The sequence below is a fragment of the Sorex araneus genome, chromosome 5 (genome assembly GCF_027595985.1).
Source record: "Sorex araneus isolate mSorAra2 chromosome 5, mSorAra2.pri, whole genome shotgun sequence".
Classification (NCBI taxonomy): domain Eukaryota; kingdom Metazoa; phylum Chordata; class Mammalia; order Eulipotyphla; family Soricidae; genus Sorex; species Sorex araneus.
In genome coordinates, this window is record NC_073306.1 from 5,558,623 (window position 1) to 5,572,570 (window position 13,948).

Genomic DNA, 13,948 nt, shown 5'->3' on the forward strand with positions numbered 1-13,948 from the left:
AGTTGGATTTTTATAACCACGTGTACCTTTTTTTCTTACTATCAGAAATTAAGTGTGGTGTTACTAAGTATTGGTGAAGATTAGCTCTTATTTCCTGGTATTTTACTTGTAAATTGGAACAATAACTTTGATTACATGAGTTCATAAAGTTGAGTGTAAGTGTTTTCATCAACCTAACCCTATACTTTTATGATTAAACCCTGGGGAGTCTTGTCTGTGTGTGTGCGTGCCCAGGCTAAGATAAGTACAAGATTTCTTGTGGTACTGTTCTTTCTGACAGCACAAAACTGACATCAAGGAAAGTCTCCCAGCAGTGGATTGGATTAAGACATCTTATACTCATTAGTGGGTTATAGTTCAGGTGAAAATTACATATATTTGTGAAAGGATATATACCATGGTATTCTATTTATGTGAAGATTCCCAGCAGGACAGACTGATCAATATATCCTTAAGAAATGTATGCATATGTTTAAACTTACAAAGAGCCAGGAAGTGATTAAAGATCATGCTAGTGGTTACCAAGAGTTTGGTGAGAAGCTGGGGGGAGTGGAATTGGAAGGTGGTCCCCTCCACTTGGGGCTTCAAAGGAAATGTTTTGTTTCTTTTTAAAGCAGAAAAGTGGTGTTTTCACTTACTTTTAATCTTTGAGAAATACATATATGCTTAGATACTGCTGATCTGTTGTTTGATGTGAAAAGAGTTAATTTCCAAGTATGCCTATTTATTCAACATAGGGCTTTTTGAACTAAGCAGGAGTTATTTCAGTCACTGTGACTACTTTTCCAATCCGAGACTCCTTTTTCACGTAGAGTGGATCTTGAGCAGATCTTCCCCCCCTTGAGTGCAAGAGTACGCTTTACTCCTGCTCTCCTTCCTCTCACCTCTGGGACCCCAGTGGACATGTATATAGGTGCTCTTAGAAAGCATGGGCTTCTGGAGGGGATCTGTAACGACAGATTGTGCTCTCATTGTGAAATCAAATTAAATATAGAAGTTATTAAGCTTGACTTTGTCTCTGCATTTTTGAGAAGTGTTTTCCCATAAACTCTTGATATCTGCTGAACAGATGTCTTACTTCCTGTGTTCTTTTTAGGCTGGGAACCATTTATCGAGCCATGGCCATGTTCAGTGTCTTGGCAGCAGCAGTCAGCTAGTCGTCTCCATCCCCCCCGACTGAAGCTGGAAGCCAAGGCCAAATTCCGTTTGGATATCAATATCACTTCTGTACTAATTGGTGAGTAGGAGACTGCTACCTTTCTTTCAGTACCTTTCTTTCTTTCAATCCCTTCTCTCTACCTTCTTTTCTTTCTTTCAATCCCTTGTCCGGAGGACCATAAAGACTGGTTTGCGAAACACATGGGCTCCTACCTGGCATCATTTGTTCACCACAACTCCTTTCCTGAAGCTATCTAAGCTTATGTTCTACTCAACCCGTGTCATCAGAGTTGCTGTATCATGCAGTCAAGCAATTGCTTAGACTCGGGAGCCATAAATGTCTGATGAACTCCAGCCATGGTGGGACTTATTGAAAGCCCTAGAAAATACTTTAGATGCCCTTCTAATAGGCACTTCACAGAAGAATTAATGGTATAAAAGAATTGTCATGCTGTTCTGTCAGGATAACGTGCCTCTGCTGTTTCCTATAAAGTTTCATGCTGACCTAATTCGGAGACTCACTGGGCTTGAAGGGTTGCCAAGCTAATGGCGTGTCTGTTCCAGAAGTTTTTCTGACAACATTGAATTGTACATTCCTAGATTTGATGCTCTGAGTCACAGCCAGTTTTGCTTGTATTTATACCACCTAATAAGAGAATTATGTGATTATGCAATCAGGTAGCTTCTACTTTCACTTTGAAAACTCAAACAGACTGAATTCTTGATCCTCAGAACCTGATTTTTGTTAATATGGAAGTTGTCTCTGAGTGATAACACGTACCATTACACATCTGGAATGTTCCACTGTTTCTCTCTCTCTCTCTCTCTCTCTCTCTCTCACACACACACACACACACACACACACACACACACACACACACACACACACACGTCACCTTTGTGATAGTAAATTACTTTTTGAGGTTTAGGTTTTCATATTTTAAGTTTTTTTTTTTTTTTTTTGCACTCTATCCAGAGTTGTTCAGGGGCTACATACTCAACGCTTGGAGGTCGCTTCTCGAGGTGCTCAGAGAAAAGTAGTGCTGGGGATCAAGGCTGTGTGTGTGCTTTTTTTTTTTTTTTTCCGGTCACACCCAGCGATGCTCAGGGGTTACTCCTGGCTCTGCACTCAGGAATTACTCCTGGCATGCTTGGGGGACCATATGGGATGCCAGGGATTGAACCCGGGTCGGCTGCGTGCAAGGCAAACGCCCTACCCGCTGTGCTGTCGCTCCGGCCCCAAGGCTGTGTGTGTGTGTATGTGTGTGTGTGTGTGTGTGTGTGTGTGTGTGTGTGTGTGATAACTGTTCTCCAGTCTTGTGAACTATCTTACTTGCCCTGTTCATTCTTTTTTTTTTTTTAAATTTTTAAGTTTTTGGGTCACACTTGGCAATGTTCAAGGATTACTCCTGACTCTTCACTCAGAAATTACTCCTGGCATTACTGGGGGATCATATGGGGTGCCGGGGATCAAACTTGGTTGGATGCATGCAAGACAAATGCTTACCTGCTGTACTATCCTCCAGTCCCTAGCCTTGTTTATTCTTCTATGTTACTTATATTTTTATATTGTTTCTTTATAATCAGTTTACCTGGAAGGTTAGATAAAGTTTGGGATAGTATCATGGAAAGCTACAATAAATATGATCTATCTTTAGAGAGTTTACTTATAATTCACATGAGCATGTGTCTATTTAAAATTACCATCCAAAGGACATTCTTATCAGTGGTAGAGGAGGATTCTGCAAATTCATTTAATTGAATTATATTTGACTAAAATCTTTTAGTTTTAGTTGTAGCTCTGATGATTGGGCATTTATATGTACTGTGAAATGATCCCAACAATAATTCTATTTACTATCTTAGCAACTTTGAGGTTTGCAGTACCATATTGTTGTTTATATTTCCCATATTCAACATTACAAGTCCTTCACTTACTTTGTAACAGAGTTTGTATCTCTGATTCCCTTTCTCTCATTTTGTCCACCTCTCTTTTAATCTTCAGTTTCTTATTCCTGATATTGTGCCTACACCAGAAACGTTGTCAACTCTTAGTATTTCAGTATTATTTAAATTGTCAATATTGGAAGTGAAAATTGCAAACCAATAATTCTTATTTTAAAAGCGTAGTATCTAAATTACTATAAAAGACCTTTATACAGGTGTGGTACATGATTTTGTCAGCATACTATCGCCATTACTAATTTCCTCTCCAGAGAGTGGACTCCTGGCCAGGGGATAGCTCAGAGGGCTGGAGTGCGTGCTCATTGTGTGTATAGCTCAGAGGACTGTAAAGTGTGCTTTTTGTGCATGCTCCACCTTTCCAAGAGGGCCTGGGTTTGATCCCTGTTACTGCACAGTCCCCTTAGCACAGCTGGGAAGACCTTTGAGCATCCAGCCAGAAGTAGCCCCCCAGCCTCACCAGGAGTGATGGACAAACCAACCACAACAACAGAGAGTAAAGCCATTTCAGGAGCACTGTCATCTGGGTCTGGACCTCCTGAGTTTGGTTGTTTTTCACAACCTCCTCTCTGGTCTTCCCTCAAGCCTTCAGTGTTGGCATGCTGTGCTCTTCACAAAGGAATCCATTTTTGGGGTTGGAGCAATAGCACAGCTGGTAGGGCATTTGCCTTGCACGCGGCTGACCCGGGTTCTATTCCCAGCATTCCCTATGATCCCCCGAACACCGCCAGGAGTAATTTCTGAGTGCATCAGCCAGGAGTAACCTCTGTGCAATGCTGGGTGTGACCAAAAAAGCAAAACCAAACAAACAAAAAAACCAAAGGAATCAATTTTCTTTTCCTGATTTCTCTGCCCTGTTCCTCCCCCGAATCTCCAGTATGCCATGTGCTTTGTGTCTTAGGGCCTTTGCATGTGTTGTGCCCCCTCTGTCTCTGTCCCCATGCTGCTCCATCCTCTCAGCCTCCCTCCTTCCGGCAGATTCCTGTGCACATCAGTGCGCATGCTCATTCCAGCAGGAGCAGAGCAAGTCACCCCAGCTGTGCACCAATTGCATTTTATTTATATCCTTGTTTTAGTTCCTTTCACATTGTGGTATAGTTTTGTGGTGATGGTTGTTTTGTTAACAGTAATTTCTTCCAGGGGAGTACGAGGTTCTCCAGGGGATAAACTTTCTCAGAATCTAGCACAGTGCCTTGCATGTAGTGAGGAATTCAACAAAAGCTTGTTTTACTGGATTGAAGTTATTTGTGCCCTCAATCTTTTCTCCTTCTGTTCTTAATAATTTCTTTGGGGAATTCTCTTTAGACCAGTATGTAAGTACCAAGGAATCGTGGATGGCAGATTACTGTAAACAGGACAAGGAAATCGAATCAGCCACATCAGAAGACTGGATGGGCTCTTCAGTGGATCCTCCATGCTTTGGACAAAGTAAGATTTTCCTTCACGAATATCTGAACAAATCACTATTACCCTTCTAAGCCATGTTTCATTGGGAATTCCAAATAGAACCATTACTTTCTGTGGGAAAAAAAATCCCTACATTCTGCCTATCTTCTGTAGTTCTGTTTTAATCTTTGCAAAGACATTTTTCTGTCATGAGCTTCTGAACTTTTAATATGAGCTCTAATTCCACCTCTGTGGGAGAGCGAGGACTTGCAATATACAGTTTCTAAATTCTGTTAATGTTGCAGATGAACTGGCACACCTGAAAATGCATCAAGATCAGCTATCGGTCATTTTGTGTTTTACTTGGCAAAACCTTAGATTTTCCAATTGGCTGAAAGTTAAAAACATCTTTTCAGCCTTCCAAATCTAGAGATAGAGAATTTGGTATATTCTTGAAAGAGGGAGGGCAGGATCCCATGTGGAAAAAATTGTTCAATGGGGGCCCTGTATTGTTCATAAAATATAAAAGACGTGAATGCCTAACTTCTTGAAGAAAGAGGAGTTGCTTTGTTCTCTGTTAATGAAGTTTTCTTTCCTTATTTAATGCTTTACCATGGAGCTCTGATTTCCTCAGAGTTGGGGAGATCATGATGGCCAACTGCATGGTCCTTAGTTGTTCCACAAGCCATTGTCATTCAAATTCAGCTGAGCCCCAGTTCTTTCTGTGTGGTTTCTTTGGGAAGTCTTGGCGGGACTTCACATAGCTCATGAATACTTAAATATTCCATCTGGTCCACAAACGTGTCATGGGAAGATGGATTTTCTGAGTGATGAAGTATTTGAACTGGTTTGTCTCTCCTGGTTTGTTGGGCTGAGTAAGTGTACTTTGTGCCTTGTATCCCTTTTCAAAGGAGTGCCAAGGATGTGCCAGCTCTGTTTGCTCCCTGTAGGCCCAGGCTGTTACTTCTGTGTCTCCAGGTCATTGCCTAGGAGTCAGGACTTCACCACGCATCATCGGCTTCAGTTCTGACTCAGGAGGGTGTAACATAGTCTTCCCCCAAAGACTCTTGAGTCGTCTGTGCAGTGTATAATGCATCCTGAGGGGTGTAGTTCTTAAAATGTTATTCATACAACATGTTTAAATCCAGATTCCTTGCAGATTCTAGAAGGCCTAATTGTCAGAGTTCTAATGAAGGAATTTCTTTTGGTTCCATCTTCCCTACCTCTTAACGATTTTTTTCCTCCTCTTTATACTTTATAATCCGCCTTACTCATGTTTAACACCAGTGCTAAATTAAAACTGGATTTTTAATTTACTGACAGATTTTTATGGTTAGTTAGACCTATAAAGATATAATGTATTTTTTAATTAGAAGTATATGAATATATATTTTTAAATCTTTTTAAATTGGAAATTCTTGTGTGATAGTAGCAAATGGGATTGTGTGTATGTATATGCATACATACATAGGCATGCGCACACATGTATATGTGTGTATGTTTTATATATACATTTTTAATAGGCCTACTAAGAACACTTCTCAGATATTTAGTTTGAAAATCAGTAGGTTTGAACCTTGATCATAGACTCAGGTCTTATTGAGGAACATTTAGTTTCATGCCTCCCCAAAGCTTTGCATTTTATTCAGGCCAGCTTCAAAATAAGTCCTTGAAATAAAAATACTTAGTATGAAATTCGGCCTCAGAGGAGTGCTGACTTCTCACTGTTTCTTTAGCAGGAAAAAGAAAATAATGGTCTCACTTGACATAATTGTTGACTTTGTTTAGTAAGGGCTGAGATTTTGAAGGTGAACCTGAATGTCATGGCACCTTAATGAAGTCTTAAATTTTATATTTCAAGGGCATTTTGTGGAAATACCAAATATAAATATTCTAAAAGTTTCTATGTCTGCTTTACAAAATAATCCTGCGTGATAACTCTTTGGTAGAGATTATTAAGAAAAAATAAACCTTGAATAGGCTTGGCTCTTAAATTTTTTAAGACCTTTGGGAGATTAACATTTTGCTGCTGTTTCCTTTTCCATTGGGAAAGGAATAACTTTCACTGAAATCTGTACTGATTGATCTTGGTGACTACTCTCTGTCATTTAAGAATGTATATGTGGGTTGAAAACAGAACACAGGACTTAAAGCACTTGCCTTGTATCCCAGTGACCTTGGTTTGATCCCTGGCACCACATATGGTTCCTGGAGCACTGCCAGGGTCACTCCTGAGCATAGAGCCAGGTATTAGCTCTTGGGCTCTGCAGGTTGTAGCCCCCAAATAACAAGAGCAGCAGCAGCAAAGATGTACTTGCTTTAAATTAAAAAATATCATTGTGTTTAAGAGAATGTTGAATGCATTTTCTTCCTCCCGTTGACAGCGAACCAAGCAACCAGCCAGAAGCATGCTGCTTTAACACAGCCTCCGCCACCAAAGCTAGCAGAAAAATGTCATTGCTCACCTTGCCAAGTACCTTTTTAGCTCTTGGTGATCACAGAAGTTAATGATTCTATAATTGCATGATGCCTGCTGTTCTTGTTCTGTACTATACTTGTGCTTGTTTGGGAGGTATCTCTTACTCACTTCACTTGTTCTTCCTCTCTAACTTTGTCTCTTCTGTCTACCAGGCCTCCCCCTTGTCTACCTTAGAACTAGGAGTACAGCCAGTCTGACTAACCTAGAGCACCAGATCTATGCTAGAGGTACAGTATAGCCAAGCCAGGGCTTGCTTGCTTTATTTTCCTGTTTAAGAACTGCTTTGTACACTGATGTTCTGTGAGTGGGATCTGAGTGGGGTCACACCCAGTGCTGAGCGCTTTGTTTTAGTGTCAGGAGAGGATGTGCCCTGCTGGACGGAGTGGCATGTCTGTCAGAAAGATGTGACGTATTGATTTGTAGTCTCTCTTCATTGTGCCTAACCGCCCCCTGCACAAGTGGAATCAAGTCCACAGAAATGTCCCGAGTCAGAGGTAATTTCTCATTGGAAATCAGGCAGGTGGAAGAAAGCAACCTCCGTCAAGCAGTTCTCCAAGTCATGGTAGAATATTCAGTGAACATTTGTTCTTATGATATGAGACTCTCTAATCATTATAGAATAGGAACTATAACGATTAGAGATTGAACCAAGAAAAAAAGTTTCCAGTAAAGAATTGCTTAGACATAAATCTTAATTTCTGTAGGTATGAATGAAGGTGCTCGGCATATTAAAAAAAAAGTATTCTTTATTCCTCTCTTTGACCTTTCAAGTTTCCTAGATAATTTGGCTGTTATATCAGTGTGATAGACAACACCACAGACATGAGAGAAGAACTCGAATCCGAGGTGCTTATAGGAATATGATTTAATGTAAATGATTTATGTTTATACTTGGTGAACACCAGATACTGGGTCATGATGTGTTTTCTTGCATGGGCTACTCAAGTTTCAAGTGTCCTAGCAAGATTTCAGAGCAGGGATACTAATATACCTGGGACTGTTGGTGAGTTTCTGCTGGGAGCTTTGCTCAGGTAACCTGACTCTGTGGGGAGTGCTCACACACAAAAAGAGCCCTGGTTTAAATCTTTGTTATTCATGGACTGGTACTTCCTTAGCTATTCTGTGTCTGTCAGGTGGCCTTTCAGAGTAGACAAAGCATCATTCCCATTTAATGGATGAGGACTAAATAATTTGACTTTATTCATGTGACTGGCTTGAAGCTCACCTGAGACTGTTTCATATGATTAGTGAACCACGTCTTTTGAGACCAGAGAGACAGGCCAGGGATCGTGGCACTTGCCTCGCATATAGCCCACCTCTGTTTAATCCTCGGCACTGCATGGTCTCCTGAACACCACTGGGTACAGCTCTGGAGTCACCCAGATGCTGCCAGTGTGGCCTGGGTGAGCCCTGCCTCCTCGGCCCATGCAGTATAGCACTGGCCTGTTCACTGAGAGTATCACCGAGGGAAACTCTGGGTCTCCCTGAAAACTGTTTGGACTCCCCCACATCCCCTGAAAAAAAAAGGATAAAAGATGAAGAAAGAAAGGAAACAAAGCTCCCACACCCTTTGGGTTCACCTCAGCAGCTCCATGGCAGCAGCGCGGACACTGTTCACTGTAACCAAACCACTCCAGGTAGCAAGTCCAGCGCTGGAGACGCTTCCTCAGTGGAAGCTGTTCTTGGATACGAGGAGTGTTGGGGGTCCCTCAGCCTCTAAAGACGTGGGGTCTACTTAAGAGAGGCAGATTTTCTGAGGCCACCAAGGAGTTTGGTGCTCGTTGATGGGCTTGGGAATTTTGGTCTTGGTATAAAGACCAGTACACAGTTGATTTGAAACCTGGAGGAGGTCAGAATTGTTCCCTGGTGTTGGAATTAGATGGATGGCATGACATGTACTTTTAAATTTATTTAAAACAAAAAACCAAAAAAACCTCCTTGTAGTTTAGGCTGCATGTTTGCAGTGGTGTTAATGTAGTATATACCAATATCCTGAGAGCGTTCGATTGCCAAAGTTGTTGTTGAGCTGGATCCGCACAAGGAGCCTGTGGACCCCAGTGGTGTGGCCAGCTGGGCTGTTCGTGGCCACACAGGGCACTCGCAGAAACCTTCACAAGGATTCCCGGGGCCCTTCATTTCCCATTGCAACACGATCAGAGCCAGGTGCCGCCTGCTCTTCTCAGGCCTGCTGTGCAGAGGGACCTTGTAGGACTCCGAAAGCACATCTGGGGGTGCTGCTCCTGGGCTGGCTGGTTGCAGCTCTCCCCATGGCCTGTGAGGAAGCCCTCGCAGTGCCCGGGCAGTGCTGTTGGTCCCTGCACGCAGCCCCTGGCGCTGGCATTGTTCACGCCCCCATCTGCTCCTGTCAGCAGCCACTCCTTTCCTCTGTGCTGCATGCAGTGCTTCCCCCACAAGAACTTTTTAAGTGAGGTGTCATTGGGATGATCAAAGGGTATCTTCTGTTTTGTATTATTCTGGGGGTGGGGTGGGGAGGGAGGGAACGAGCGAGGGAATGGTGTTTGTACCACATGCGGCAGCGCTCAGAGTTGACTCCTGACTCTGGGTTCGGGGGTGATTCCTGGTGGGGCTCAGGCGACCATATTCAGTGTTGGGCATTGAACCTGGGTTGGCTATGTGCCAAGGTAAGTGTTTTACCTGCTGGATTGTCTCTCTGCCCTCAAAGGGTATATCCTAGATCTAGAATTTTGCTGGAAGTATTTGGGGTATCCCTCAAGACCATTGGTAGAAAAAGGAGGGTGCGGACTGGAGAGATAGCATAGGGGTTAGGATACCTTCTTCCATGCGACCAACCCTAATTTGATCCCTGACACCACATACAGAACTCTGAGTCCTACCAGAAGCCTTGGAGAGCCTCTGGGTGTGTCCCTTTTTTGTCTCTGCCCCCACAAAAGAAAAGAGAAGAGGAGAAAGAAGAGAGAGGGGTGCAGTCACCCTGTGAAACACCCTACTGGGCTCTGCTGCCCATCTTGCCCATCCTGCCCCTGTGGCATGAGCCCTGTCACATGGGTTGAGTTTTCTGATGTTCTGATGCCCACTGCAGTCACCCTCGATGTCCCCTTCTCCGCCACTAAAGAGCCTGTCCCGCCCTTTGAGGCTGCCTTGGTGCTATAAAGCTGCACCTGGTGAGGTGGGTCCTGGCCTTTCATTAGTGTTTCTCTCTTGGGAGGTGCCCGCGCCTGGCTGCCCCGGTTGCCTCCTCCTCTTGGCATTTTGGGCACCTTGAGCAGAGGGAGGACAAGACGGGAAGTTCCTGCTTCCTGGCTTCGCACTTTTTTTTCCTGCCAGATCCCAGAGCAGGATAGTGTGTCAGCAGACGGGGCCCCAGCACCGGGACACAGGCGAGCATCTTTCTTTCTATTTCCAGCCACTTGGTTTTCTGCGCCTTGGGTTCTGATAGTGTTTCCAGGTGGGTCAGCGCTCTCTCTCTCTCTCTCTCTCTCTCTCTCTCTCTCTCTCTCTCTCTCTCTCTCCACACCTCTCTTCACACACACACGCACACATTCCCCCCCTCTCCCCCCCTCCCCCCTTTGGTCTTGTGCTTATCAGGGCTTCTGTCTAGTTCTTCTGATCAGAAACGTTTCCTGAAAGACTGCCTATCTTATGTTCCTCTTGTAAACTCCATCATGGGCACTGTAGGGAAGATGGTGGTGGTCCTGAGGGAAGAGGAATGAGCTAACCGTGTCATTGTGTAAGAAGATGTAAGAAGATGGGAGGACAGGTCTCATTCTATTTTCTGCCCAACACAGCACACCTAGCTTTCATACAGAGGGGGAGGTCTGTTCTGTTCTTGCCAGGTTTTGACACGTGTTGGATCTCGCCACGGTTTGAGCTTCCTGTTTGGTAGACAAGCGTTTGGGGAGGGGTGCAACTCTGTTTCCCTTCGTCTCTCTTCCAGCCCAGTTAGGCCTGGGGCCTGTCTCTGAGATGATGCCTGTAGGGTCGAGGGCTGGGTGTGGGCCTGGGAGGTGAGACTGGGGGCCCCACGTCACAGCTGATATTGGGGACCATGTCAGCAGCATGCTTGGAGGTCCCACACATCATGGCAGTTCCTTCTCTCTTTCCTCCTCGTCGGCCCCTTTGCTCAGAGACTCTTTGGGGTGCAGTTCCCAGGAAAGGAGAGAGTGTCTGCCCCCGACGGGCCTGCTAATCGCCGCCTCCCTTTCTCTGCAGCAGAGGTGAAAGCGCCCAAGCGCCGCCAGCCGTTCGTGCCTTTTGCGCTGAGAAATCACACCGGCTGCACCCTCTGGTTTGCCACCCTGACCACCACTCCCACCAGGTGAGACCCTGAGCCCTCCTGCCCCTCTGCCCCAGGCCTGGCAGCACAGACAGCGGCCCCTCCTGTGAACTGTGTGACTCAGCCACTTGCTGAGGTGGGTGATGGAGCTTCAGGCTCTGCATAGAATCTGCCATTGGCAGAGTCGATTTTAAGTAGGAAAGAGCAGAAGCAGGAATTTTTATCCTGGTTTCCAGTAAAGTTTAGGTCAAGGAAATTAAGGACATTCGAGTAGAGAGCTTGAAAGAAAAATAACTCCATCTTTTTTTCCTCAGTGTCCACCACCATCCCCTTTAAAAGAAACTATATTTGGCTGCTAAACCAAGCTTTGGAAGCACCTTCCATCTTCTTTGCCCTCTGCTAGCCACACAGTTCCCTCCAGACCTGGCACACAGGATTGGGTGGAGTTTGGAGAACACATGGGAGTTCCCTTAGGCCAAGCAAAAAGTGTTCTCTGACAAGTTCACTTAGAACTTGGCACAACTAGCCAGTTCCTTGCTGGGCAACTTAAAAACTGTCACTGTCACTGTCATCCCGTTGCTCATCGATTTGCTTGAGTGGGCACCAGTGGCATATCGAATACGCCATGGGTAGCTTGCCAGGCTCTGCCGTGCTGGCGCGATACTCTTGGTAGCTTGCCGGGCTCTCCGAGAGGTGCGGAAGAATCGAACATGGGTCGGCCGTGTGCCCTACCGCTGTGTTATCACGTTCGCCTCACACGGGAACTTAAAAACAAAAAACAGAAACAAAAAACCCAACCAGATTAGGTTGGTTGAATTCTAGATTATCACATAAATGCATTTAAAAACTGGGACTTAGTTTATAGCACCCAGGGGATCTGAATTGTGCGGAAGTCTGTGACTGTGGAGCTGGGCTCCCCTAGTTGTGACTCACCCCGGAGAGAACCTGACTTTGCCCTTCGCTTCTGCCTGGCACCAGTTGTCTGCCAGGCCATAGCTCTAGGCAGGCCTCCGCTCCCCAAATGGAGCTGTGTGCGGGTACTGCAGTGGAGGAGAGACAAGCTGGGTTGTCTGATCACTTCCAGGGCTGCACTGTCTCACAGCGGGAGTCCAGGGCTAGTTCCAGAAGGGAACGGAACCTTCCTTGATGATGCTCACAACGTGAGTGAATGGCGGGAAGTCCTCACTGGTGAAGAGATTCCCTTCGAATTTGAAGCAAGAGGAAAACTCAGACACAGGTAAAATGTGGGTTCCACACCGCACCCCTCCCCTTAAAAATATTTAAATGTTTATGATATAAGTGATTGTTCTGGAAATTTGCTACAATGCCTTCCTTAGTGATTTGAATTTTTAAAGCTTTTTAAAATTTTTTTTTAAATGTCAGCATTTTCTTTAGAATAGGTGGTGATGATAATCCTGCTGTCTTGGAATTACGTTTCTTTTTTCAATTTAGCTATCCCTTGATTTGATTAGTGATGATCGGTTTCCTATAATCGGGTTGAAGCATAGACAGATCGCTGCAGTTAGGTCTCCAGCCTTTGGCTCTGTTTCCCCGATGCGTTGCAGACACGGTATTCTTCCGAAGTTTTCAGAACATGGTGCTTTTGGTTCGGGGAGCATCCAGGGATCTGAACCTGCTGGAGGTAAATGACTTTGGAGAGAGTCTCAGCTAGTTTCAGGAAGTGGCTCTAGTACCAGTAGTTAGATTTTAAGGCGGGTCAGACAGCAGCCCTGCAGGGGAAGGAACTTACTGACTGGTTCTCCAAATGGCCGAAAGACTTGGAGTGGGGTGGGAGGTCGTTAGTTAAGGTCAGTTACTGAGAGGCTGTGAAAGTCTTTGCAGGTGTTTTTGAATGGACGGACTGTATCCAGGGGGTGCCGGGAGCAGGTTAGGATTTCAGTAGAAGTGACGGTACATGCATTCTGTACCCTCGCCCGGTTCCATCCTTCATACCACGTGGTTTCTCGAGTATCACCAGGTGTGGCCGAGCACTGCTGGGTGGTCTGGGTGATTCCTGGCACCCCGGGTCCCTCCTGGCAGCAGCTTCACAGCCTCATACCTAACGCCCCCTCTGTAGACTCCAGGCTTAGTTGGCCAAGGGAGGGTCTTCCAAACAGTACTGGGGAGAAACCTCCCTGCCGCCACCCCTCCCCGACACCCGCATCCTCCCATGGCCTTGGCATTTGAACTTCTTACTCTTTTTCAAACTGAGCTGAAATTGAGGAGCCTGGTTTCAGCCTTTGGTAGTTGCCTGCTTTCCAGGTGCTGCGGCCTGTGTGGGCAAACCAGCCTCAAAGTCATTTAAATATCCCTTTCTTTTGCATGGCTCTTTGCCAATACCTGGGACTCCCTGATTGCAAGGATTCTGAACTGTGGGCCCCGGCACCCCCCCCCCCCGTGATTTTTACAGGGAAAAAATAAATAAATTACTGTGCTGGCCCCTTGTACCTGGAAACCATGTTTGAGTTTTCAGGGGTAAATGGTGCTCTTTTTCCTGTTTCACAAAGTGCCTGGAGAAGGTAATTAAAGAGCTGCTGCTTGTATTTCTTAATAAGCACTGCCCCTGTTGTATCAGAAGGGGGTTCACCTCTTTGTCATTTCCGTTTTAGTAAAAACCCTGTTTGTAACCCATTTCAAGTCCCACCGTTCTGCTTGAATTCATCAAAATAAGTGTTTTTCTGGCTTTTCCCCCTTTGGCACACAGTGCC

The 13,948-nt window shown here is 45.1% G+C and overlaps 1 protein-coding gene across 3 annotated transcripts in view; it reads left to right on the forward strand.

Moving 5' to 3' along the window:
* VPS13D (vacuolar protein sorting 13 homolog D) overlaps positions 1-13,948 on the forward strand; it is a 265,713-nt gene that overhangs the window by 107,601 nt on the left and 144,164 nt on the right. The window contains exons 38-42 of one of the 3 annotated variants that reach the window (XM_055137626.1): positions 1,097-1,237; positions 4,426-4,548; positions 7,138-7,212; positions 11,177-11,282; positions 12,325-12,477. In XM_055137626.1, the coding sequence (XP_054993601.1) occupies positions 1,097-1,237; positions 4,426-4,548; positions 7,138-7,212; positions 11,177-11,282; positions 12,325-12,477 (598 nt within the window). The remainder of the gene's footprint in view (positions 1-1,096; positions 1,238-4,425; positions 4,549-7,137; positions 7,213-11,176; positions 11,283-12,324; positions 12,478-13,948) is intronic. The other 2 variants (XM_055137627.1, XM_055137628.1) reach the window with 2 other exon arrangements.